This window comes from Marmota monax, unplaced genomic scaffold, assembly GCF_021218885.2.
Source record: "Marmota monax isolate L192 unplaced genomic scaffold, Marmota_monax_Labrador192_F-V1.1 WCK01_AAM20220418_F8-fsc00048, whole genome shotgun sequence".
NCBI lineage: Eukaryota > Metazoa > Chordata > Mammalia > Rodentia > Sciuridae > Marmota > Marmota monax.
The window spans coordinates 9,292,514-9,316,818 of NW_026694895.1; the positions used below are offsets into that span (position 1 = coordinate 9,292,514).

A 24,305-nucleotide genomic window follows, 5' to 3' on the forward strand; every position below is an offset into this window, starting at 1 on the left:
CCCCTCACCTTCCCATCCTAGAAGACATTTTGGTAATGTCTGGAGTTATCTTTGAATGTTACAATTTGGGAGGAAGAACTACTGACATCTAGTGGGTTGAGGCCAGGGATGCTGCCAAATCTCCTAGATACTCAGGGCAGTTCCCCCATATAGAACATAACCTGGCCCATAATGTCAATAGGCCCAAGACTGGAAAGCCCTGCACTCAGGTGACATTCTGTAGATTCCTTGGACCTTGAGCACTAGGCCATATTTATCTGTGTGCTTCTTTCTAAGATGTATGGAATCAAAGCAAAGAGTAGGTTGAAAAGCAATAAGAAGGCCAGGGTTCTTCCCTGCCTGATAATAGAAAAAGAGATATGTAGCCTATCTCTTAAGAAGAATGACTGGGGAGTTTTCCTAGGTAAATCCCTGTCAGAGAATGAGTCTCTTATGGAAATCTCATAATGCAAGGCATTTAACATAAAATTGCACACATTCTTGATTGGAAAAGAAGTCTCGATGAAATCAAAACCATGTTTGTTTTTCACATTGAAAATGTTCCGGTGGTTCTCTTTTTCTAATTGTATAACCATTTGGATGAAAATATCCACTTGAAATGCAGGTGAAATGTAAACTGCTACTCTTCTACACAGACAATCCAGTGTATTTATACTTAACCCATAAAGGCATGATGTTACAAAACACATTTGTATATTATGAAGCCATATGGCATCAAATTTTCCAATTTATAGACAGTTTTGTATTTACATAACAAATGATTAAATCAACCATTTTTTCCGGTTTATAAAAGGTCACTGAGGTACACACACAGTGTGTATAAAAGCAGATAAGGCTGATAATACATATTTACAATAGATACAAATTAATCTTTCATATTTGAAGATAATTCTTTTTATATATATATATTTTTTTCTATATCAGACTCCCACTGTCAACAGGATTTCCCATGCTTGAGTTGTTTATTGCTTTTTGGCTCACTGATTTCATATTCACTTCTGGGTTGTTTATACAGATAAATTACTAATGTTCTTATCTCTTTGGCTAATGCAAATGTGATAGAGTGAATGGAAGAGAGAAAAACTAATTCAATATTACAGTTATGGCTAGTTGATATCTTTTGTTCATATCCCCCAAATGAATCAAGTAATGCATAACTTATTTTATACACTACATTGAAAAGTCTTGAATCTTGCTTGCATTATGCCATTTGAGCATAAATGGGCAAAGTAAAATAAGATGACAGATTTTCAGGAAGGTCTAGAATCTTGGCTTTCTTTTCAGAAAGAGCAATGCCACCAACATCTTATGTATCTCCGATTTTAAAATCCTAATACAAAATTGCTTGTGATTTGCAAGAGGATACTGCAAACTGCATGGAATATCACCAGAGTCGATGACAACTTGCTCTCATGGTCTGAAATGAAAAAGGCATCAACTCATATGATATGAGAATCTTCATAAAACTACAGAAAGTAAAAAAAAAAAAAAAATAGTGGCCCTCTGCTCTTCCCACAATTCTGCAGTGTTAAGTCCAAGTGAGAAGGCTGTGTTTACTTAAAAAACAGACTTAGCAAAAACTCAAAGTCAGCGTCTAAACAAAAGACTAAATATGGCCCATGATATTACGAGGAATGAATGTTCTTCTTAAAGCATTTTCATTCATAATGTCACTGAAGAGTACAAGCCAAAAATGTTCCTTTAAATAAATAAAAATCCTGGATTGCTTTTAATGCTACAAACAAAGACAAACCACACAAGAGCTGCTCAGTTAATTTTCACTCATTTGAAATAATCTTTAAAAACTACTTAGATATGTAGTTTATTCTCCTTGAGCTTCCTAGGACTGTTAAGGGACACAAAGTAAAACTGATTTCCTTTTACAGTGGGGACTATTATGTTCTTTAAAGAAGCAAAAATTTTTCACTCTGTTCCCATTCTTGGATTTGTTCTTTTTTAAAAGTTGATTTTAGGGAATAAAAAAATGTACTAACATAGAAGAGCTAGCCTTCATTTGAAAAAAAAATGAATTGGCTTCAATACAAAGAGAAAGAAATGGCTCTATGGGCAGAATTGAAGTGTGTGTGACCAATTTTTTAATTGTAAAGTAGGTGCAACATTTAAAAAAAATGTTACAGCACTGCATGACCTAAAATGCTAACAATATTTACATTAACTGCTTACATGAAACCATTCAACTGTAAGAGAGGAAAAAAAAACCCCAGTGGACTGAGACAACTATACCTAGCACCCATATCAAGCCATAAGCAACCAGTGAAATCATGGGAGAAGATGTACTTTACATGGTCTACTGATGTAAAGTATACAATGATGGGGAAGCATGAACTGAATCCCTCAAGATACCCAAAGGCAGGCTTGACTGACACAAATTCAGTGTGCAGACAGAGAGGCAAACTAAAAACGTCTTCTACATATCAACATAACACATGCAGACACACCCAACACACAAACACACTTATGCATCTATCTGTGAATAAACACAACTGTGTAGACAAAACAGTAGAAAAGCGGGTTGGTGCAAAAAAAAAGAACATTAATGGTTTAAATATTTCAAATTATAACAAAAATATGTCATCTAAGCTATCCAAAGATTACTTCCTCTGATTGCAGGAAGGACTAGGCGGGCAATCCCACCAATACGCAAAAGACAAAATGAACCTACCCCATGAAGGAAGGGTTCCTACTTCCAGGCCATGAAGCCTAGTGTAGCCAGTTGCATTCCATCAGGGTCAAGGGTAGGGGTGAGGTTGGGAACAGAAGGGACAGAGAGACACAGGGGACCTGGAGGAAGAGCTAATAATTGTTGCTATGAAAAGTAAGCCCAGGTGGCATGCTCTGTGCTGTGGCCCCAAGAAACCAACTTGAGGAATGACCTTGGTCTCCTTTTTCCTGAGTTACTGGAACTCTGCTACATGACAAGACTGTGGAATTTGCAGGTGGATGGGAAAGGAGTGGGGAAGTGGTAGCATTTGGGGATACAGCAGCTGAGCATTACAATGACCATTGGTGAGCCCCCACTAGAGGATAAGCAGTGCTCTGAGTGGTTTGGGGGTGGGGGCTTGTGGATCCAAGAAAAAGGAATAATGGACCCCTTCTTTTGATAATCTTCAACTGAAGTCTGGTGGCCTGAAGCTTTGCTTAACTGCCTAGGAGACAGGGTTGTACCACCACCACAAAAACTGTAAAAAATAGATGGGAAGTTATGTTGTGCTACATTTCTTATTAATTACCTTGTACTTTACAATGGCTCACAGTTTTAGGTTTGTACACTGTAATGTGGTATTTTCTCTCTACATTTGTTTCACATTTTTTCTTACTTCATATAATATAAATAATTTGGCTAATAGATTTAACCTGCACATTTCAGCCACATTAATATATATATAAGAATCTGTTAATGGTATAAATAATTCTTTAAATAAAATAAATCTGATATGTTACATAATACTGATAAAAAATTACCATTGCTAATAATTTTGTAAGCCACCTTAACTTCTGGGTTAAGTAATACTGACGAGTGGATATGAAGTTAGCTTTGATGATTTGTATTTTCTTTTGCCATTATTGAAAAACTGAACTATAACCACTCTTACCTTTGAAATGGGTTCAAAGTGGGGATTTTGCCTCTGTGTGTGGAAATAGAAATGTTTACCTTGTCAGATATCATTTGCAAAAGAACCTTAATTCTGAGCATCAATGGTGGTAATCTATCTAGTTCAACAGGTGGCTATCAAATATGAACTACAGAAATGGCTGCTGAGTAAAATATTCCATCTAAGATTTTTTTTATAAAACCTATTCTATTTTAAAACTTAGGTAAAAAAAATATGCAACAAATGGTTGCAGTTTCTTAATTCTTAATTTAGACCTGTGAGCCCTCATCCCTTTACAAATCTGTAAGGTCGCAATTTCCTAGACACCTAAAGTTGAGTCCAGTGCTTCCAGGCAAGGTTCATTCCAAATAGACAATATAAATGGACACTCAGTGGTGTGCAGTGTATGTCATAATTCAGATATTACATCGTCATGACTTTTCTCTGCTGTTAAATACAAAAACAGCATCTTTTACATTATCATAGAAAAGCATTTAGGTTGTATTTTTATTTATCACTTTACACTGGTAGTCTCTGGTAGGTGTACTCCATAGAAACCAAAAGGATTTTGTACACTATTTCTTTGTACAATAAAAGATAAAGTGTGCATTAGGTACGCTTGTACATGACAATATTGTACAATATTTACATTTCTGATATCACCATGAAATTCTGTACTTTCTATATACAACATTGAAAATTTTTCAGAAACATTTGGACTATTTCTTATAATCACAATTTTAGTATTATAGAAAAAGAGTTTCTCAGTAATCTCTTGACCATTGATCACTTTCATCATAGAGGGACTGTGATTAGTTTTTCCAGCATTCATTATCCTTCCTGATCAAACAACTTTTGTATCACTGCTTCTTTTAGCACCCTGTGGTGGTAACTATCTGCCATAGTTTAAATATTGATATAACTGTGGCCATATCAATACCTATATACAGATACATCTGTGCATGTTCCTTTGATAAACACTGGGCATTAGTGGAGTAGTCTCTGTTATCTGGAGATCTTCCTCCTCTTGGGCTTGGGGGGTCTCATTTGTCTGTCTCCCTGTGGGATTTGGTGAACCTGGAAATAAAAAAGGTGAAAACAATAACAAAAGTGGTTGAAATCACAATCACTATATGATTTCTGGCAAAGAAATAGGATAGGGAACAGACTCTGATTTTCACTTTCAATCACTGATATCCTGAGGTGTTTAGAATCTTTCCCAAGATCTCAGTGTGCCCACAGTCAGTAAAAGGTTAGAGAATCCTAGAAACTGATAAGCAGAGCAACACTCTGGGGGAACACAAGGAAGAACTGAAGAAAGCCAGTGTGTGGGGAAGTCAGCACACAGTTGCTATCCCCCCTGTACATTCAAAAATGAAGTCTGTTCTGCCAGAGGGCCCTAGATCACCAATTTCTCTACAGCCTGGAAAAGTGTGTAAATACATAACTGACATGTTTATCACCTTACTTATTTTACAACTACTAAGAAGTGTCAAAGATCAGAAGAACACACACACATAGCTCAGCCCAAGGATGTTTGTTTCTGAGAAGAATCAAGATGGAAAATAGACTATCACTACCATCTGTTGGCACGTCTGAGCTTGTGTAGTCTAGGAAGAGCAATTGATTCTTTTTAAGAATGTTAATGTTTTAATTAGTGCATTATAGTTATATATAATAGTGGGGCTCATTGTGACATATTAAAAATGCATATAACATAATTTGCTTCATTTATTCAATTGAGCTCATCTTTAGAGAAATGCAGGAACTAGCAGCATTGGAGGCTGTGCATCTCATCGAGCAGAGATTGAATAGCACTAGAGCATTAGATAGCAGATATGATGTTGACGGGTAGTGATGAGGTAATCAGGTGCCTCACATTGTAATGTGTCTACTGAGGGAGCAAGGTCAAGACCCAGGAAAGGCAGGATGGGCCCAAGGCAGTGGCACAGCAAATTCTTAACTTGAACACAAGTCCACGATAGCACTTGCCAATTTCTGTGGTGTAAATATTTCCTCCATGGCAAATGCAACCTACCAATGTGATGTCACAGAACTTAAGTTAGGGAAGAGATGCGCACAATCGGCTCTTGAGGTCCACTACAAATTGGCTGGATTATACATTTTAAAATTAATATTTAGGGGCTGGATATTTAACTCAGTGGTAGAGTGCTTTCTTAGAATGTGAGGCAAGGCCCTGGGTTCCATCTCCAGCATGGGGAGGGGTGGAGTTTAGCTAACAGTAGAGGCTAATGCTAGTCAAATGCAGAATGTTATCTGAAGATAATATTTAAAAATTTAAAATAATGTTTATGAGTTCTTCAAACTGCCTCTTCCTCCTAATCCTCTCTAAATACATTTAAAAAAAATAACTATAGGGCTGGGATTGAGGCTCAGCGGTAGAATGCTTGCCTAGCATGGGTGAAGTTCTGGGTTTAATCCTCAGCACAACATAAAGATAAATAAAGGTACTGTGTCCATCTACAGCTAAAAAAAAAAAAAAAAGATTAACTATAATGGAAAACCTTAACTGAAGGCTCTCTATAATTGAAGACAGAAATCTTTATTCAAGACTGTAAACTAAACGTGGCCGAAAAAGGTATTTTATTTGATTTTTTCAAAATTGTCATGAAAAATGGTGCGATCTTACCACACTAGCATAGATTCTCACATGGCTAACATCTGCTGGAGTATGGAAGAAGGAACTCCAGGAGAATGTGCCCCATGCTGCATGGTTCTCATCACTCTGAGATGCCCATTGACCACAAAGGTCAAATGTCCTGAGGCAGAGAGTAATGAGATGACGACCAAACCCATTTTATCTTTTTTCTGGGCAGGCACATTGCCTACCACAGTGCCTTGTCCACTTCCTTAAGGTGGCCATATAATTGGGCCAGGCCCATGGGAACTATGCTGACAGTCCTCTGCACACATTATTCTTTTACCTGCTTGGACTGACTGGATGCAAAGGATATAGGGATCACTCTGATGTCCTGAGGAATGGCAGATACTTGATACAGAGAGGATCTGGGTCCCTGAATGACTGTGTAGAATAACAGTGTCCTCTGCCAGGACCAAACTCAAGTGAACAATGGTCTTTGCCAGGTGGGGTTCCCAGGATTGGAAGCCTGTGGGTAGCCTACTGTAACTAGTGCACTTTTCTGGCCTTTCTCAGTCCATTCCAATTGCTGTTGTTCTCATGCCTAATATTATTTGCTTGACCCTAGAAGACTTTTGAGTTTCTAACCCCTGATCTAGACCTTTCCTATAATTCTACAGGGAAATTTAATGTCTCAGTGTCTCAATCTCCCTATTTATGAAATGATGAGTTGGATCACAAAATTTCTTAAGCCCATATGAATCCTAACATTTTTTTTTCAATCTGTAACTTCCATTTATCATTAAGTAGCCATTAGATAGGTTGTTGAAATTCAGATAATCTTGCTAACTCAAACATCAAATAAAAGAAGTTACCTTTCATTGCTATATAGCTGTAGATAAGTCACACTTTTTAGAGACTATTAAAATTATATTTTGAGTATTTATATGAATCAATATGTGAATGAAATGATAATAATTAAACTCACATTCAACACTACTATATGCACAGTTCAATAAAAATTGTAAAAAAAGTAGATACTACTTTAAAAAACGAGTTTATAGTTTATAATTTAACAATATAATTTTGTGCCAAATATTTTTAAGGTAACAGTAGGTGGAAAATGAAAGGTCTAAATACCCTTGATCTTGACCCAACTTTTCAATTTCACTTTTTTGTCCAATGGACAGAGTGAAATTTGCATTACTGAATATTTAGGTAGCACTAATGGCTACTGCCATTAACAAAGTCAATGCAGAAAGCTGTTGTTTAAACTTCAATATATTGCTGTTCACATTTTAAAGAAGGTTATATAGAAAAACAAAAGTTACTTATCTCAGAAAAAAAGGATGTTGTTAATTTTTTTAGGTTATTTTTTCTTAAATGACTTTGAATCTTTCCTGATATCAGTCTTCTTTCTTAGTCTAGTAATTTAGAATTGCTGCATGGGTTACTTGACAATATTTGAGAGACTTTGCCAAAAAGTGTAATATAATTTATTTTCAAAGAAACACAGTATAATGGAAAAACAAATTAACTTACAGTCCCAGACATTTTGTCCAGTTCACTCATGGCCTCATGAATAGCAGCTTCTAAATGGTTATTTAGCTTCCCACTTCTGGAATTAATGAAAACAACACACCAGTTTAATAAATTGAAGAAACAAAAATTTCAATTTAATTCCCTAAGTAGAAAACAAAAGTACGAATTCCACCAGAGAAAGTCAATTTATATTCACATTTGGAAAATTCAGATGACAAAACGTTACTTTATGTTTCTTATCACTGAATACTAATGACTAAAGCCAGAAAGCTACTAAAAAAATTGAACATATGAAGTGGGGAGAAATGAATTCTTTCCCCTTCTACATGCTACTTCCATAGTCTGGTTATTTGGGAAAAAACTGGGCCGGGGCCTCTTTTCCCACCCACCAATGCAACTCAGACTCCCTGAATCCAGCCTGCCTTTTCTCTGGCTGCCATCTGCCAATTTGTGGCTTGAAGGGCGGAGGGGCTGAACTACAGGCTCTGGCCACTAGGGAGCTCCCTCTGCCCTCTTTGGAGCATCCTGGCTTCTGGAATTGAGCAACTAAAGGCTAAAATTCTTATCAGGTGAGAAATTTCTTTTTAGCCACACCTGTGGCTCTGAGCCTGTTCCTCAGCATATTTTCCCTACAGCCAAAATAATGTAACTATTTGAACGGATAAAGAATAATGGTTTTCAGGGTACCTATCACTCCTTTGACTTTTTCTCTCTTCTCAGCATTCTATCATGTATATTTGAACTGAATAACACACGGTACATCTGTCATTTCTGAAACTACCTATGAAGCTCTTGCACTGATTACTAAAATCAGGCAAATCCACGTTATCCCTCTCTGTGGTTTTTCACCCTTTGCTCATCCTGCTAACTTGTTTTTCCTCCTTTATGCATATAAATAATTACTCAATTATTGTGAATACTCAAATATTGTGAATATATATATAATTAGGTGTTGATGGATCTTTATTTAATTTACTTATTTATATGTTCTGCTGAGAATAGAACCCAGTGCCTCACACATACCAGGCAAGCGTTCTACCTCTGAGTCACAACCCCAGCCCCATTTCATTTATCTTGATAGGACAATTACTAGAAAAGCTGCAGAGGTAATACTATTCATATGGTTTTCCAAGAGTTAAGTCCCATCTCAGCATCACATGGAGATTGGAAATTTGTAGTTGTGGGAGGATTTTCCTCACAGTCCCACTTAGTTTGGCTAGCACAGTATGCGCAGAAACATTTTGAACTTCAGATGAGGCCTTTCGGTTCACCACTGCCCTCGTACCATGACCGGACAATTTATATATTTCATTTCATATTTCTGCCCCTTAGAGAATTCTTGAGTTTTCTACCCCTGAGTGTTACATTTCTAGGCACACTATGAAAGCTGCATATGTTTGCTAAATAAAAACATTTGTCCAAAATGAACATGGTTGGTCCTATGTTTTGGAAGACATGTATGCACTTTAGTGAGTCTAACCAAAAGGAAAGACTGAGTGTACTTGTTTTAACCAAATTATAAGAGCAATATAGCACCAACCCTCTCTGGCTTGCTGGCCTTGTTAGATAACCTTTAGCTTTTATATTTTTCTTATTCATTTTTAGAAATTTAAACAATACAGAAAAGAGCACAGAATTAAATAATGACCCTAATACATTCCCTCTCCAGAATGAACTGTCAATAAACTACATATTTTCTTTAAGTTTTATTTAAAAAGAAAAAAATTGGACTTCCCATCTCTCCACAATTTCCAGTCACATTCTTTCCTATGTTCCTCCCCAGCTTCTGGTCTGTTTTCATATCTTACATGACACATCCATGAACAGATGTTAGTATCATACTATGTTTTTTATATGCACACAGGTTTCATGATATACATACTTGCCCATTTTCCCTTTACCATTATTTATGAGCACTGTTCAAGTTGATAGGATGCACTCATTTCTCCTAACCAGTGATCAGTGTTTCCTCACATAGGCATCGTCTCTCACTCACATAGGCATCGTCTCTCACTCACATAGGCATCGTCTCTCACTCACATTCCCATTCCTGTGTTAAGGGGTCCTGGCCACCTTGAAGAGTCAGTCTGAGTTGTTTTTCCATTGAGGAGTTTGTGAAGCATGATCCTGAGTGAATAAGAGGGAACCCAATCTCAGGTGTCTGCAGGGTCATCTGAGTTTGGCTGAGGTTAGGCTGGGACCTTTTTGAGGCTGTTTGTTGAAGGTTCTGAGAATATCATGCACTACCAAATGTCCCAGAAAAATCGTGCTTTGTGTAATGTGTTAAATAAATGTATCCTTAATATTTTTTTTGTTGTTTTTGGAAAGTATGGAAATCAGTTTTAAATGATATTTAGTTGTTGTATCTTTTGATTATAAAATCTTTCTGGTTTAGAATGGGAAAGACAGTAGAATGAATTGGACATAACTTTTCTATGTTCATGTAATGACAAATGACCACTGTTAATTCCACATCATGTTCAACCACAAGAATGGGATGCTAATTAGTATAAGTTATACTCAACGTATGTATAGAATGTCAATATGCACTCTACTGTCATGTATATCTAAAAAGAACAAATTTTAAAAAATATGAAAAAAAGTTAAAAACCAAAACAATTAATAATCCTTATTATTGAAAAAAAATTTGACTGTATCTAAAAAGTTATAATTATCTAAAATAAACCTGTATGTGGCTTGTTGGAGTGCTTGCCCACATGAGTGAGGCCTTGGGTTCAATTCGCAGCACATCTTTTTCTTCAGCAAAATATTTAAAACATTTGTAAAAACCTTGCATTAACTTAAGTGAAATTAGTATAATGTTTTGTCTGTAATAAAGTTAAAACAATTAGTAGAGGGAGAAATTACTACTTTTGAAAGAGAAAAATAAATGCATAGATGTGGGGCATAAAATTATTTGAATACATCATGAGAATCAAGAGGTAAAGATAGACTCTCCCAGATGTCAAATCTGCAAACCAATTTTCACACTAACTGGTTAGGTCAGGGAAGAATTAATTTAAAAGAGGAAGAAAAAACTCCGTGAGTTCATGAAATGAACAATTAGTCAAAATTTAGTCTTCCAGTCTAGAGGGCCTCCCCATGGAGTCTCCTCTACTATTTTCTATTCCCTGCTGACATTTAATAATAAACATTTTTACTAATGGACACTCTAAAAACTACTTGATTAAGTAATAGATGTTCATATAATCACCTTTCTAATTATTAATGGAGATAATTGCCACTTCTCAACTTCATTGCCTATATTGTCACACATTATCCTTATCTTCGCTAATTAGAGGGGAAAAAGGCCAGGTACAGATCTGTGAATGATACAAGAAATAGGAGGGAATTGAGAAATGGCATGTTACTCCAGTGACAGTTCAGAATGACTGTGACTCACTGCAGGTAGAACAGAACAAATTTAAGTGAGACCTGAAAATCAAGAACCCTATAGTCTGAAAATCAAATACACATAGAAAGCAGGCAGATTTAAGAAATTAAAGAAGCTAAGTATCATTTCTTGGTTTAGCATGAAAATAAGATTTATTTTATCACTTCAGCACTTTGCAGCTTCATAAAATATCAGGCTATCAAAAAATTGTACATATTGAGAGAAGATTTGATCCTCATTTAAATGAAAACTATAACATAGCTAAAAGATACCAAAATTTTCTTTTATAAAGCTATATGTTTTTAAGTACAAAATTCCCAGAATAATGTTTTATATAAACATTTTATACTAATTATATGATCAGGATGCAATTAATACATCTGTTTGAAGATATTTATTTATTGTATAGTTTGGATTAAGATAGATATTAAGGATTCAAACAACTACATGAGCCAGGTGCAAGCCTGTAATCCCAGCTGCTCAGGAGGCTGAGACAGGAGGATTATGAATTCTAGCAAGTCCCTGTCTCTAAATAAAATATTAAAAACAGGCTAGGCCCAATTTCAACATTGTTAAGGAATTATGGTAATAAAAGATAAGTGATCTTTTAAAAGGTGAGGAGGGGAGAGGTGCTGGGATGCGGCTCCGTGTTTAAGTGCCTATGGGTTCAATCCCCAGTACAAAAAACAACAAAACAAAAACTACATAAAGTTCTAAATATCTAATACAGTGCTAGAATGTTTCAACTGGCAAAAATATTTTTGTTTCTTTATAATAAAAATAGCCATTTACTAAATATCATTAGCCAACTACTGTGTTAAGGATATTATAACAAACCCAAGATAGGAAGTAATATTCCTGTTTTAGAAATGAAGAATTTAGATTTCAAGAGATCAAGCAACATCCCCAAAGGCACACGGCTATGAGGTCACAGAAATAGGACCTGAACCCAGGTCAAAACCAACCTCTTAACCCTCTTGTTCCAAATACCACCTTCCTTTCTTAGACGTTTCCTCTTTTCTTCTCATTCTACCAAAGCAGTGAAATCTTTGTCATCTGAAAGATTCTTCATTGTTCTTTTCCAAAATTTTTTTACATGTGTAGAAATGAGTGCAAATAGCCTCTATCTGTTCCTCTACTTTCTTATTCTTATTTTCTCCTCAACTAGGAGTACTTTGTTCCCCTATCACTATACTGGAAACTGCTCTGTAAGGCCACAAGTGGCCTCCAAACTGCCCAACAATGGAGATCTTCAGTTCTTGTCTTACTGGACTTCTGTCCATCATTTCATCATCCAGGAAATTTTCAATCTTTGTCTTCTAAGACCTTACCCACTTCCCCTGATTCTCCTCTCCTCCTCCCATCTTCTTTGTTCTGTCTGTTAAGTGTTCAGTTTTTTCCAGCATTCAATACTCAGCCCACCACTCGTCAAGTGATCACAGTATCTCTGTGTGACTACAGCTATTTCACATTGTCAAGTACCACTTCTCCCAGTTTCAGGATTGTGAGTCCAGTCCACAGGCTCCCCAAACTGCACTCATCAGTTTTCCCCTGTACTTCCCACACCAGTCAGTGTTTCCACCACCATCAAGTCACCCAAGCTAAAAACCTGACAGCTGTCCTTGATTGTTTGGCCTCTTTCACATTGTGATCAATCACCATGCTCTGTCAATTTTACCTCCTCAATATTTCTTGGCCACCCTCATTCTCATCCATTCTCATTACCCACCTCTTGGTTTGGGTCCTCTTCCTCCCTTGTCTTCTGGCATGAGCTCCTAGATGATTTCCCTGTCTCCAATACTGTTTTCTTAAAATTTGTTCTCTTCCACATCCATATCTGAAGTGAAAATCCAACCATCTGAGCCCTTCAGGCACTTCCAATAAGATAAAGATCTTACTGGCTGTTTCTAAGCCCTTCATGATCTGATTCCTGCTTATACCCCAGGCCACATCTCTTATAACTTCCTATCTGATACTTTCCTACAAATCCAAGTGCTGTTCTTATCTAAACACTATCCACTCTACCCCCATCTTGGTGTGGTTTCTTTTAATAGATATTATTGAAATCATTACAAACCTATGGGAGTGTAAGGCTTGCTTCAGATATCATTTCTAGAAACCTTTCTTTATCTGGGTTTAATGCTATTTCTCTATGATCCCCAAATACACTATATATCTTGCTATCGTTGCTATTTTCACATTTTATTTGTTTCTGTATCTGTTCTTTTACTTAGAAGTGAGCTCCAGGGACTGGAGTAGCAGTATGCCTGGCACAGGCAGATATTTTTTTTTCTAAATTAGTCTCCTTAAATTGGGAATAAATAAATTATTTAGTTTAATGTATCATTTATCAGTTATGTAACTTTTAACTAGTTATTTAAGATATCTGGGTCTGAGTGTCCTTATTTGTAAATAGGCTCAGTAATTCTGTTCTATCTTGTGACTGGGAGGAAAAAAACTTAATGGATTTGAAATTATCTGTGCAAAATGTATTCTACTGGGTATCTACAAGGTAAGTCAGACTGGTTAGATAATAGTATGATCAACAAAGCTGCTTTTTACTAATATTTACTTCATATTTTTTTCTTTCTGCCTCTTCAACATGTAATCTAAGTTTATGGTTATGATCAGGAGAATTCCCTCAGATAGTGCCCATATTAATTCACCACACATAATAAACTGGTTGTAAAGAAATGATTTTAAAGTTGTGTTTTGTTTGTTACTCATTACATTTTAGAAACTGATTAACAGCAAATCTATGGGCAAAAGAAATTCATTTCAAGGCAGTGTATCTAAATATTTGGAGGCATTATTTCATTTCTGTGTTATAAACTCTATTTTGCCAATAATCCAAAATAACTGGCATGCTCTTCACTGTGGAATTATTTTGGGGATCTTTACACCAAAAAATATGTACTATTGAATATTCTATAGCAACTGGCCCACTAAAAATTTGCGATGTGGCTGTTTTGCAACTTCCTTCCTTTCATGCAGACCTGCTATTAATTTTTTTGGCCTTAACTTACCCTAACCTCTGAAGAGATGTACCACTTTAGTTAGAGCAGAAGGGGACCTGGATTTCTGTGATCTTCATTGGACATGTACAGCATTTATCTGACAGTTTACTCAGCCCTCACAATAACCAGTGCCCAAGTGCTGCCTTCCAAAGAGTATGCACACAAGAACACAGGAGTTACCCTGTGGTTGTCGTCTTTTTATGAGACAGTCTATTGAGATGAGGAGTCTCTCCAAGATTTATTGACTTCTATAACTGTGCCGCTGAGAAGAATTACTGAAAACACCACAAAGGGCAAGAACATGCCCTTTAGTAGATATTATTGGTATCATTATTTAAGTCTTTTATTGGTATCATTATTTAAGTCTTTTATGCAAGATATACTACTAATCAGTCTAATCTCCATTTTATAAATCTTGATATACACATAAGTTAAAGTGATACTTTTAAAATGATGATAAAATACAAAAAGATAGTCTAGGTGTAAATGTTTGGGGGAAGGATGTGAGGATCATTTCATAAGTGAATAAAAATTAATATGAGATTTGAGGTTGTTTGATAATGTGGTATTTATAGCAACTGTACAGGTATGCCAATGATATATTATAAGAACTTTATGTACATAAACAGAAGGGCATTTGTAGTTCTCTATGTTCATATGAAATAATAATTATTATACATAAAACATTGTATTGTAGTAAAAAACGGTTTCTAATATTTTCTTCTCATCTGTACTACATTTTCCTCAAGAAAAAAATCCAGGAAGACTGATTAAATAATGGCCCAAGTTCAACTTCTTGTTATAATTCCAAATAAAACCTATTTTAAAGTCCATACCCCTGCCACAACAAAAAATCATTAGTTAGGATCCTTATGACTAATAGCTAATCTGCCAAAATATTTTATATGTGTACAAATGGGTGTATTCTCCCCACCAAAGCATTTGAATTGCAAATGGATAAGCTAACTAAACTTCTAGAGCATATTTAATTGCTGTTTAAAGAAACATCAATCATATTTTCTTTCCCGCTAAATGAGAGGCAAGGAGATGGAGGGAGTGGGGAAAGAGCTGATAAAGAAGTAAATCCCACACAGAGTGAAAACACAAATTGTTAGGAAACAATATAATTTTTGGAATGGTTAATTTGGCCTGTCTAAAATGGTCCTCTTTGGTGATAGCTATTAAACTGCACTTACACAGGTTACAACATGGACCGGATCAGTGAGATTTCATTTTTCCTTGAAGAAAAATCAGTAAATCATATCCTTGAAAAACAAATTGGGGAAACAAAAGTGCTTACTTTCTGTTTCTTTTCCGGGCTCGGCTGTAGGCTTCTAAACCTTCTGTTAGTGTCTTCAACTTCTCCGGCTCCACCTGAGTGAAGGTATGAACACCAAACCACATTACCCAGACCTGCAATCATTCAACACAGTTTTTATTTTCTTGTTGTACAAGCAGGTGCTGCACTGGGGGAGGGGAGCCTTAACCTTCACTGCCCTGTCAATTTTTTTGTCCTTGTTCAACTAGAGATTGATTCTATGGCTCTAAGCTGCAGTCTCAATGGAAATGAAAGACTGTTTGGCTTTGAAATTGTCAACATTTTGAAAATAATGTTTGGGGAAGAAAACCTGGAATTTAAATAACCTCCAATTTACAAAATCGTACAAATAAAAAATTCTGATTCACTTTCACACTTCCTGATGTTCAGTCACTGAGCATTAGTATTCACTAAAGGGAATACAAGAGCTATGGTTAGGGAAGAGGGTGGCCTTTGGAGACAACAGGTCAGAATTTGAGTCTTTTTCCTCCTCTTTAAGATGAGAACAATAACACTTACCTTCTTGCTAGACTTGAAGTGAGCATTAAAATGTGACATCATATTGAGCACATTCTGGCATGGAGCAGCTATTATCTGGATTGCTTAGGCTCTGAGAAGCCACAGAACCAGCAGGGCCATAGGCAACCCACAGTCCAGGCTGAGGTGGGAAGAGGGTGTTGCTAATACTGAATGGGCATGACCCCGCTCCTGTCCTGTGGTATCAGTGCCAATCTGTGTGAAGTCTACTACCTCAGCAGAGTGTGGCCAACAGAAAGTGGCTGGGGGTTTGTATGCAGCCTTTGCTATATGCCCCCATTGATCTGGAATATGGTTCTTTTTTGGTCTCGGAAATTGAACTCAGGGACACTCGACCATTGAGCCACATCCCCAGCCCTATTTTGTGTTTTATTTAGAGATAGGGTCTCACTGAGTTGCTTAGCACCTCGCTTTTGTAGAGACTGGCTTTGAACTCGCAATCCTCCTGCCTCAGCCTCCTGAGCCCCTGGGATTACAGGAGCATGCCACCAGGCCCCGCTGGTTCATGGTTCTTGAAGCCATACCTCCCTCCAAAAAAAAAAAAAAAACCATAGGAAAACCTGTATGTGACTAATGAATTTTTAAAAATACATTTTAAAAACTTTGCTATTTTTTTTGATCTTTTAAAAAAAAATCAGCCTTATAGAAACACTATTGCTTGCTGTGTAAACACAGCTTCAAGCGGTCTCTTATAACAGTTTGTCCTCCTCATCACAACCCACTTTACATGAAAATTCAGAGTTCATTAAAATGCCTCATGGTTAAGAAAATAAACACTAATAAGCAAGGAAATTATTATTAGATTAACAAAATGTTTCCATTATCGTGTCTGAGTACCAACATTTCTAATTGGTCAATGCAAAGAAAAACAGTCAAATAATGGGAATGGTTTCCTTTTTATATTTTTGTACTTTTTCCTGATGAATACAAATATCTTATACATACATGTTCATTGGGGGTACCCATCCATTGTGCGCTAGAAAAAGACAGGACTGTGTTCCCATAACACTTTGCTTAAAGAAACATGTCCTATTGGATGACTAGAGAAGCTTAAGTAAGTTGAATGTATCCATTTATTGTTTAACAAAATAAAATAAAAGTTCCCCAATATATTTTTACATTTTTATATTTTACACTTCACATTAGAAAGGAGTTTCTATCCTATATTCAGTCATGTGAAGGGAATATAAAAGATGCTGTGCACATTACATTTATGTATCAAAAACTAATTCTACTTATTTTTAAATAAACTTCTTTTAGGTGAAAGAAAGCTCTCCTGTAACAAAAAGTCCTATTAGATACAAGCTATTGTAATGACAGATCTCAAAATGGATTGAGGCCGCAGAAACAAAGACACAGCAATGAAAACTTGCCCTATTTATCTGAATTTTAAAAAACTGTTAGGTAAAACTATTTCTGTAAAGTTGTCAATTTTTATTTTTAATTAAAGAAATAAGGGACAGTGAAAACATTTCTTGTGCATTTTTATGTCAAAGGCACTGTTTTATCATTTAATATGATAATACTGCAAACTAATATTATTTTTATTTTGCAGATGAGACCCATAAGTTTAAGTAGCATGACCAGAGTTAAAACTCAGCTGACTCCAAAGGGTTCAACCTCTTTCCATCAGACTAACTCTAATATATATTGAAATATACAACCATTTTATGTATATAAATTATATAAAGTTACATACAAAAAACAAACATGCACACTAAAAAACATAACTATTTAAATCAAGTTACAGTTTTACAGAAATTTAGGTGATAACTTGCTCAATCTTCAAATTTTTTATGCTTGCACAATTTTCCAGTGATTTTTTTTCAAAACTAATTTCTATTATAGTTTCTCCATTTATATCTACCTCAAGACACTAAGGCACTGTCATAATGAACTACATTATTTATAAAGGATTAAATGACCTCAAAAGAGGTAATGGCAGTGCTATCTTAAACTAAATATAAATAAGATACACACCACTGTGCATTTCTGCTATGACAAGATCATACATATCCAGAGGAAAATGTTTATTTGATTTCTTTCAGAATTATATATCTGTATCATGAAATATATATGAAGACTCTGTGTGATTTCTGGGGGAAGTATTTATATGCTTGAACAATATTTAAGAAATTCTTTGAAGATACTCCCCCCAAAATGGTATCAGAGAACAAAATAAATCCAATTTCTTATCAAATGGAAATCATGTTTAATGATATAATGAACATTCCCTTATTAATCACTCAGTTAACTTGTAAATCAAAAAAAGCACCTGGAAATCAAATACATAAGTATAACATTAGAAAAGGTTAAACATACAAAAGTATTCTTCTAAAACCTATATTGAAGAAGCAAGTAATACCTTTACCTATAATTATAATCTTGGGTTCTTATACATTTATAAATTAGAAGAGTTTCATAAATGATTTCATTCCTATTTTAGTGAGAAATTGGGAGAGGACTTTTTATATTTCTCTTTAGTCATAATCTGCCCACAGTCTCATCCTAACAATAATGATGCTAGTATTAATGGTCATAATGATAGATCTCTTTACACATGTGCTATTTAAGAATTAGAAAAAGATACTTGTAATTTAGATGCATTTATAGGTCACATACTACCTCATGTCTAAATATACATGTTGACTATTTTTAAAAACTCTTCTTTCTCTCACTTTAAGTCTTTAAATATAATAATTCTTCCATATATAGTCTTGGAGTATGTGCAGAGGTGTTAGAAACACACATGACATAGTGTCATACTCAGACACTATTGTTTAGTAGAAGATTGAGAGCTTTTCTGAACAAGACTGAGTCTCTCTTGTTGCTTATTTAGTTCAGAAGGTACACACTAATAACATTTGGAAATTTAATTTTGGTTTGGGGTCAGCACAGTAGCATGTAATATATCTCAGAAGTAACTTAAAGTCTATGACAAAAGGAAATAGGAACCTTTCAGAAAGACCCACCAAGACTCTAAAATGAAGTATAAAGTACATATTAGAAAAGCTTGGATCAATGATCCTAGATCACTTTTGAATAGACCCAGTTAACTAGAGATGAGGTCAAAATTCCCTGCAGGCTTTAATCCTGATAATACCACTCTGTGATTTCTTTACTAATACTTAGTGCTGGGGCAAAGCCATCACATAAAGGTCAGTGGATGGAGCACAAGCTGCATGACAGATTTCACAATAGGCCAGACAGCTGACCTCCAGCTCCGCCTTTGGTCTTCATTCCCCACTCTATCTCTACAAATGTTGGGGCAATGGTATAATGAAAAAAGTACAAGCTCAAAGTTAGAAGACCAGAGTTTGGAGTCTGCCTTAACTGTCCATGATTTGTGTCTTAGGAATGCTACTTCTCTGGTTTTCAGTTCTTCCTTTGGTCAAGTGGGGATAATCATGCACATCATTATGGGTCAGTGAGAAGATCTAAAACTGTGAACATGGACGTACTTTATAAATACCAATGGGCTGGGGTTGTGACTCAGTGGTATAACACTTGCCTAGGACACGTGAAGCACTGGGTTCGATCCCCAGCATCATGTAAAAAAATTAAATAAACAAAATAAAGGTATTGTGTCCTTCTAAAACTAAAAGAAAATTTAATACATACATACATACATAAATACCAAAGCAGCTTTTCCCTAAGTACTTCGCCTTGGTGACATACGAAATTATTTTAGGTGGAATATGAACAAATCTTCAAATATTTTAATAGTTATATATTTATGTAAATTTATGTTAGAAAAATACAAATAACATCATGCCTATGATTTCACATATATGATAACTTAGGTTAAAAGTAGATATTTAAATTTAAAAGTGGTCTGAATAGTGTTTAGTACATAGATGGCAAACAAATATTTATTGAATGAATAAATAAATTAGTAAATTAATTGAAAGAAAAAAAATTAAGGTAAACAATAGGATAGGCAAAATGCAATGTTAGGGCTGGGGTTGTGGCTCAGCAGTAGAGCACTTGCCTTATGTGAGGCCCTGGGTTCAATCCTCAGCACCACATAAAAATAAATAAATAAAATAGAGGTATTATGTCCAACTACAACTAAAAAATAAATTTAAAAAATGCAACTTTAGCTGAATTCTGGGAAACAAAGATCTGAATCAACAAATAGGAAGCATTTATCAAGTTCATTATTATCAAACATTTATTTAATAGTAAATATTTAAAATGATAGTGTGTATCTCAAAAATAACATCTTTAAACTGAAAAAAATCCTGCTAACTTCAGTGAAGTATTTCAACATTTTTTAAATAATGTGAATTGATAATAAATAATATGTAACTTATGTAAAAAAGTTGATTCCACAGAAAGGATAAACCTCATTACAGCAAAATGAATAGTGATAGTGTTCATGGAGAAGCCCCTTAAATGAATCCTAATTTTTAGGATTTTTCATTTTTAAATGAACTAACCAGATCCACACTATGACAATTTTGGGCAGTGGTACTATCTGAGACATCCGGTACTTCCTTTCCTCTGTGTGTGTGTGTGTGTGTGTGTACGCGTGTTTTTTTTTTTTTTGTGGGGGGTGGTGGTGGGTACTGGGGATTGAATCTAGGGGCTCTTAAGCACTGAGCAACATCCTCAGCCCTTTTAAAAAAAATTTTTATTTAGAGATAGGGTCTCGGTGAGTTGCCTAGGCCCTTGCTAAGTTGTTGAGGCTGTCTTTGAACTCATGATCCTCTTGCCTTAGCCTCACAAGCCACTAGGATTACAGGTGTGTGCCACCACTCCGGCTCCTTTTTGCATTTGATAACAGTGTTTTTAATGCTACAGAACTATATTACAGGAGGAAAGTAAGTGCTCTAAATGTGATAGCAGATCTCATGTCAGTCCACAATACATAAACAGAATTATGTGTTTTGGATAAACTCCATTTCTAAGAAAACAGTGTTTAAAAGTTCATGTCACATGCGTATGCCTCAGACTTCAGATTCCATTTACTGCTATCTATGTGAATATTGTGCTGTCAGGCTTGTGAACCCTGCGCTAGATCTCAGTTACCTGTGTGAAGGGAGACAGGCCTCCCACTCCTGTTTAATCTTGCTCAGGATGAAAAATGTTCACTATATTCTACAATTCACTACAGTAGGGTTTACAGTCTTACTCAAGCTTTTTGCTCACTTTAGTCTTTTTTCCCCAATAGTCGCATTTCTTGATGTTACTTGGTGCTTCATTCTTGTTATCTTTCAAATTTTGATCAGGAAGTGGCTTTGTTGGCCTGAATTTTACACCTTATTACTTTCCAAAAACTATTTTGTTTCCTTTCCAAGGAGACTCTGGTGCTGACGGAGCACTGATTTTCCCTGTCACACTAGCAGCTGAAATGCAACCTAAATATTATGGACCTTGATTGAGTACAAAGAAAAAGGACTAGTTTCTAACAGTTTTAGTTAAAGAATAAGGCAAAATGAATACAAAGAACACTTTCAATAGAGTATTGTATTACCAAGGGAAAAAAAATTAGTTAACACTGAGAATCAGTCACAGAAAGAATGTTCTTCTAAGTAAAACTTTTAAACTCTGAAGGAGGGCACATCACCCCGGGTGGGTCTCTAGGCCCAATCTCTGAGGGAAGCCATATTTGCTTATGCACCACACTGTCAAAGGTATGATGCTGAATTTGCGTACTGAAAGTGTCTTGCTCCCAAGTAAATTTGATTATGAGTTTTAACAATAATGAATTTTGTCAATTTTGAGTGCCTGATATTCAGAGAGCTATTTTTAATTGATACCTGCCAAATACAACCATGTGAAAAAAAAAAAAAAAGCCCAAGTGTGATTCTAAGAATGGGGTGCCTGCCCCACTATGCCTTTTATAGACATTTTCCTGGAAATTAGAAGTATCTGTCTACATGTCCAAGAAAAGACATTCCATTGAAAAGAGACAATTTGGTACCACTCTGATAATAAATTCTTTCTTAAGTTTGGCTCAGGTCAGAATACACATCAGCTGTAAGAACAATGAAACATGAAAACCAATGTGAAAATGTTCAAAAAGAGTGAAATCAATGATCTATGCTGAAAAATATCCAAGAATTTCATGTTTTGATTATTATTACATGAGAGGCAACCCTTTCAGGCTAGTTCACGTAAGATCAAAAGTGGCCGATGACAGTTATGAAATATGTTTTAGAAAATGAGCATTTTTTTATTTTAAAATAATTACTGAAATAATAAGTACATAAAGATTTCCATTTCCTCCCATAGTTGCTTAGGCTTAAGAATCTTCACCCAACATGGCATATGTGTGAAATGCCAGGGTAGCCACTTTCCTTTCCAAGAATTCCCTAACACCATGCCAAGATCTGGAAGCAGAGCTCTCTGGACACGACTGTGTATTAGAGCATAGCACTGAGGTCCTATTTTTGGAGACTAAACCATAAATGATAAAGGTTCATGGTTCAGAGAGAAACTTGCACAGGTATATTTAGAACAAATATAACTATATCCTATAACACACTTTATTACAAACTGATAACTAAGGGAAAAACATTAGTAAGGAGATGCCACTTCCTAAACAGTACAATACGAGGCACCCAACACCCTCTAGTGCTGTTGTATAGCTTCAGTATTAGAACAGGAGTACACACGTGATTCAGCCCAACTTTTCATAGACTGTTAACCACCATTTCTACTAATTGATATTGGTGTCTGTATATGCAGGGAAGGTAGGAAGGTAAGGAAAGAAAGTCTGAGTTGATATTTTTTGGAAACATTGAGGGGAAGAGGAACTTTCAAGTTCACTCAACAAACTGAGTACTTTAAAATGCTTCTAGGTAGAACTCTTGCTTGAAATTAACTGCTAATACTAACTTACAATCAGATGCCAATTTGTACATGATATGCCAAAGTTCATAAAATAGTCTTGAACAATTTCAACAATAACTGAGGTCAACTACTTCATTCCCATCACTGTGGCTTCCAAATTAATATATTGTCTGACGTAGAAAATAGGGATAAAGAGTCTAATTTTTATTGAGCCACTTTTGTTTGCTTAGACAATCTAGCTGTGGTATCTTATCTAATTCTTAAAAGACAGCATTCTGGGTAAGAATTAATATTCCCACTTGAGAGGTAAGGAGGTTGCAGCTCCTTGGGAGAGTAATAACTCTACACAGGGTCACTTAACTGACAGAGTTTGGATTAAGCTCACTTCAGAATGCCCAAGTCCATGCCTCTTTCTACCACACTGCTCTGTCAACACAAGTTCCCTCTAGACTATGTTCATGCAGTGTGTGATGCTTAGGAAATCATCTCAGAAACCGTAGAACATTTCTAATGCATTATCATTCTGTTATATATATTAACCCACCAAAGCTTAAAAATGCCTTTCCAAAGTCATAAACTGACTAAGCCATTTTTTTCTAACAAACAAAGAGTCTGCTAATTATGAACTTAAAGACAAGGTAGCTATCTCAGGTCTTGGAAGATACCAGTACTCCAACTATACCCTTGGCTTCACCTAGACCAAAGACCACTCATGCAACATGAAAACTAGAGAGGATCCAGCTCACTTTCAAATAGTAATCTGTGATCATGTTAATTAATTGTTGTTTTCTCTTCTTTGCCTGCTTCCAGAAAGAATTTGAGGTAGTTTGCTGAGAAGAAGGGTATAACTGAAAATATAAATGACAGGCTATGGAATGGAAGGAGGGATAATAAATCTACTTTAAAACTTGAGTTAACATAGATTTTTTATCTGGTGGGATCTGACACGATCTTAGATTAATTTACTTTGGTGGACACAGAGATAGTATAAAGCTAAGAGGCTAAGAAGGTTTATTTAAAATGTTTGGCAAACCTATACTTTTCAAAACTTCAAAGATAAACACTAGGGGAAATGAGCCAACTTTTCACATCAGCAAGATGGAATTAATAAGGTTTTACTATAATAAATAAGTTGTTTATGGAATTAGTCTGTCTCATTCTCTGTAGACTTTATTAAAATGTCAGGCATTTTAGTATACAGAAGGGAACTTAAAGCACTGCTTACCTTTTAAAAAGCAGAAGCCTAGTTATTAATGTACAAGGCTTTATTTATCTAACATTGCTGAGCATTAAGGAATTCTATGCAAATAAAATTTCCATCATAACTGATTCACTTGGATAAGAGGGCAAATTAAAAATGATGTTTTACCACAGACCTTTTTTCAAATAAATCATGCTTTGGTATTACACAGAAATAGTTTAATCTTTTCTTGATGAACCAGGGTCACTAATACATCAAGTAAAGGATACCTGGCTTGCAGTT

At 35.5% G+C, this 24,305-nt stretch overlaps 1 protein-coding gene across 6 annotated transcripts in view; it reads right to left on the minus strand.

Annotated features, from left to right (window-relative positions):
* Positions 1 to 2,079: 2,079 nt before the first annotated feature.
* Positions 2,080 to 24,305, minus strand: part of Mbd5 (methyl-CpG binding domain protein 5) — a 416,793-nt gene continuing 394,567 nt past the window's right edge. For 2 of the 6 annotated variants that reach the window (XM_058573479.1, XM_058573478.1), the window contains exons 17-19: positions 15,467 to 15,540; positions 7,756 to 7,831; positions 2,080 to 4,691 (exon numbers count right to left, since the gene is read on the minus strand). In XM_058573479.1, the coding sequence (XP_058429462.1) occupies positions 4,620 to 4,691; positions 7,756 to 7,831; positions 15,467 to 15,540 (222 nt within the window). In that variant the 3' untranslated portion in view covers positions 2,080 to 4,619. Of the gene's footprint in view, positions 4,692 to 7,755; positions 7,832 to 9,795; positions 9,883 to 12,878; positions 12,987 to 15,466; positions 15,580 to 24,305 lie in introns of all 6 variants that reach the window. The other 4 variants (XM_046426967.2, XM_058573476.1, XM_058573475.1 and 1 more) reach the window with 4 other exon arrangements.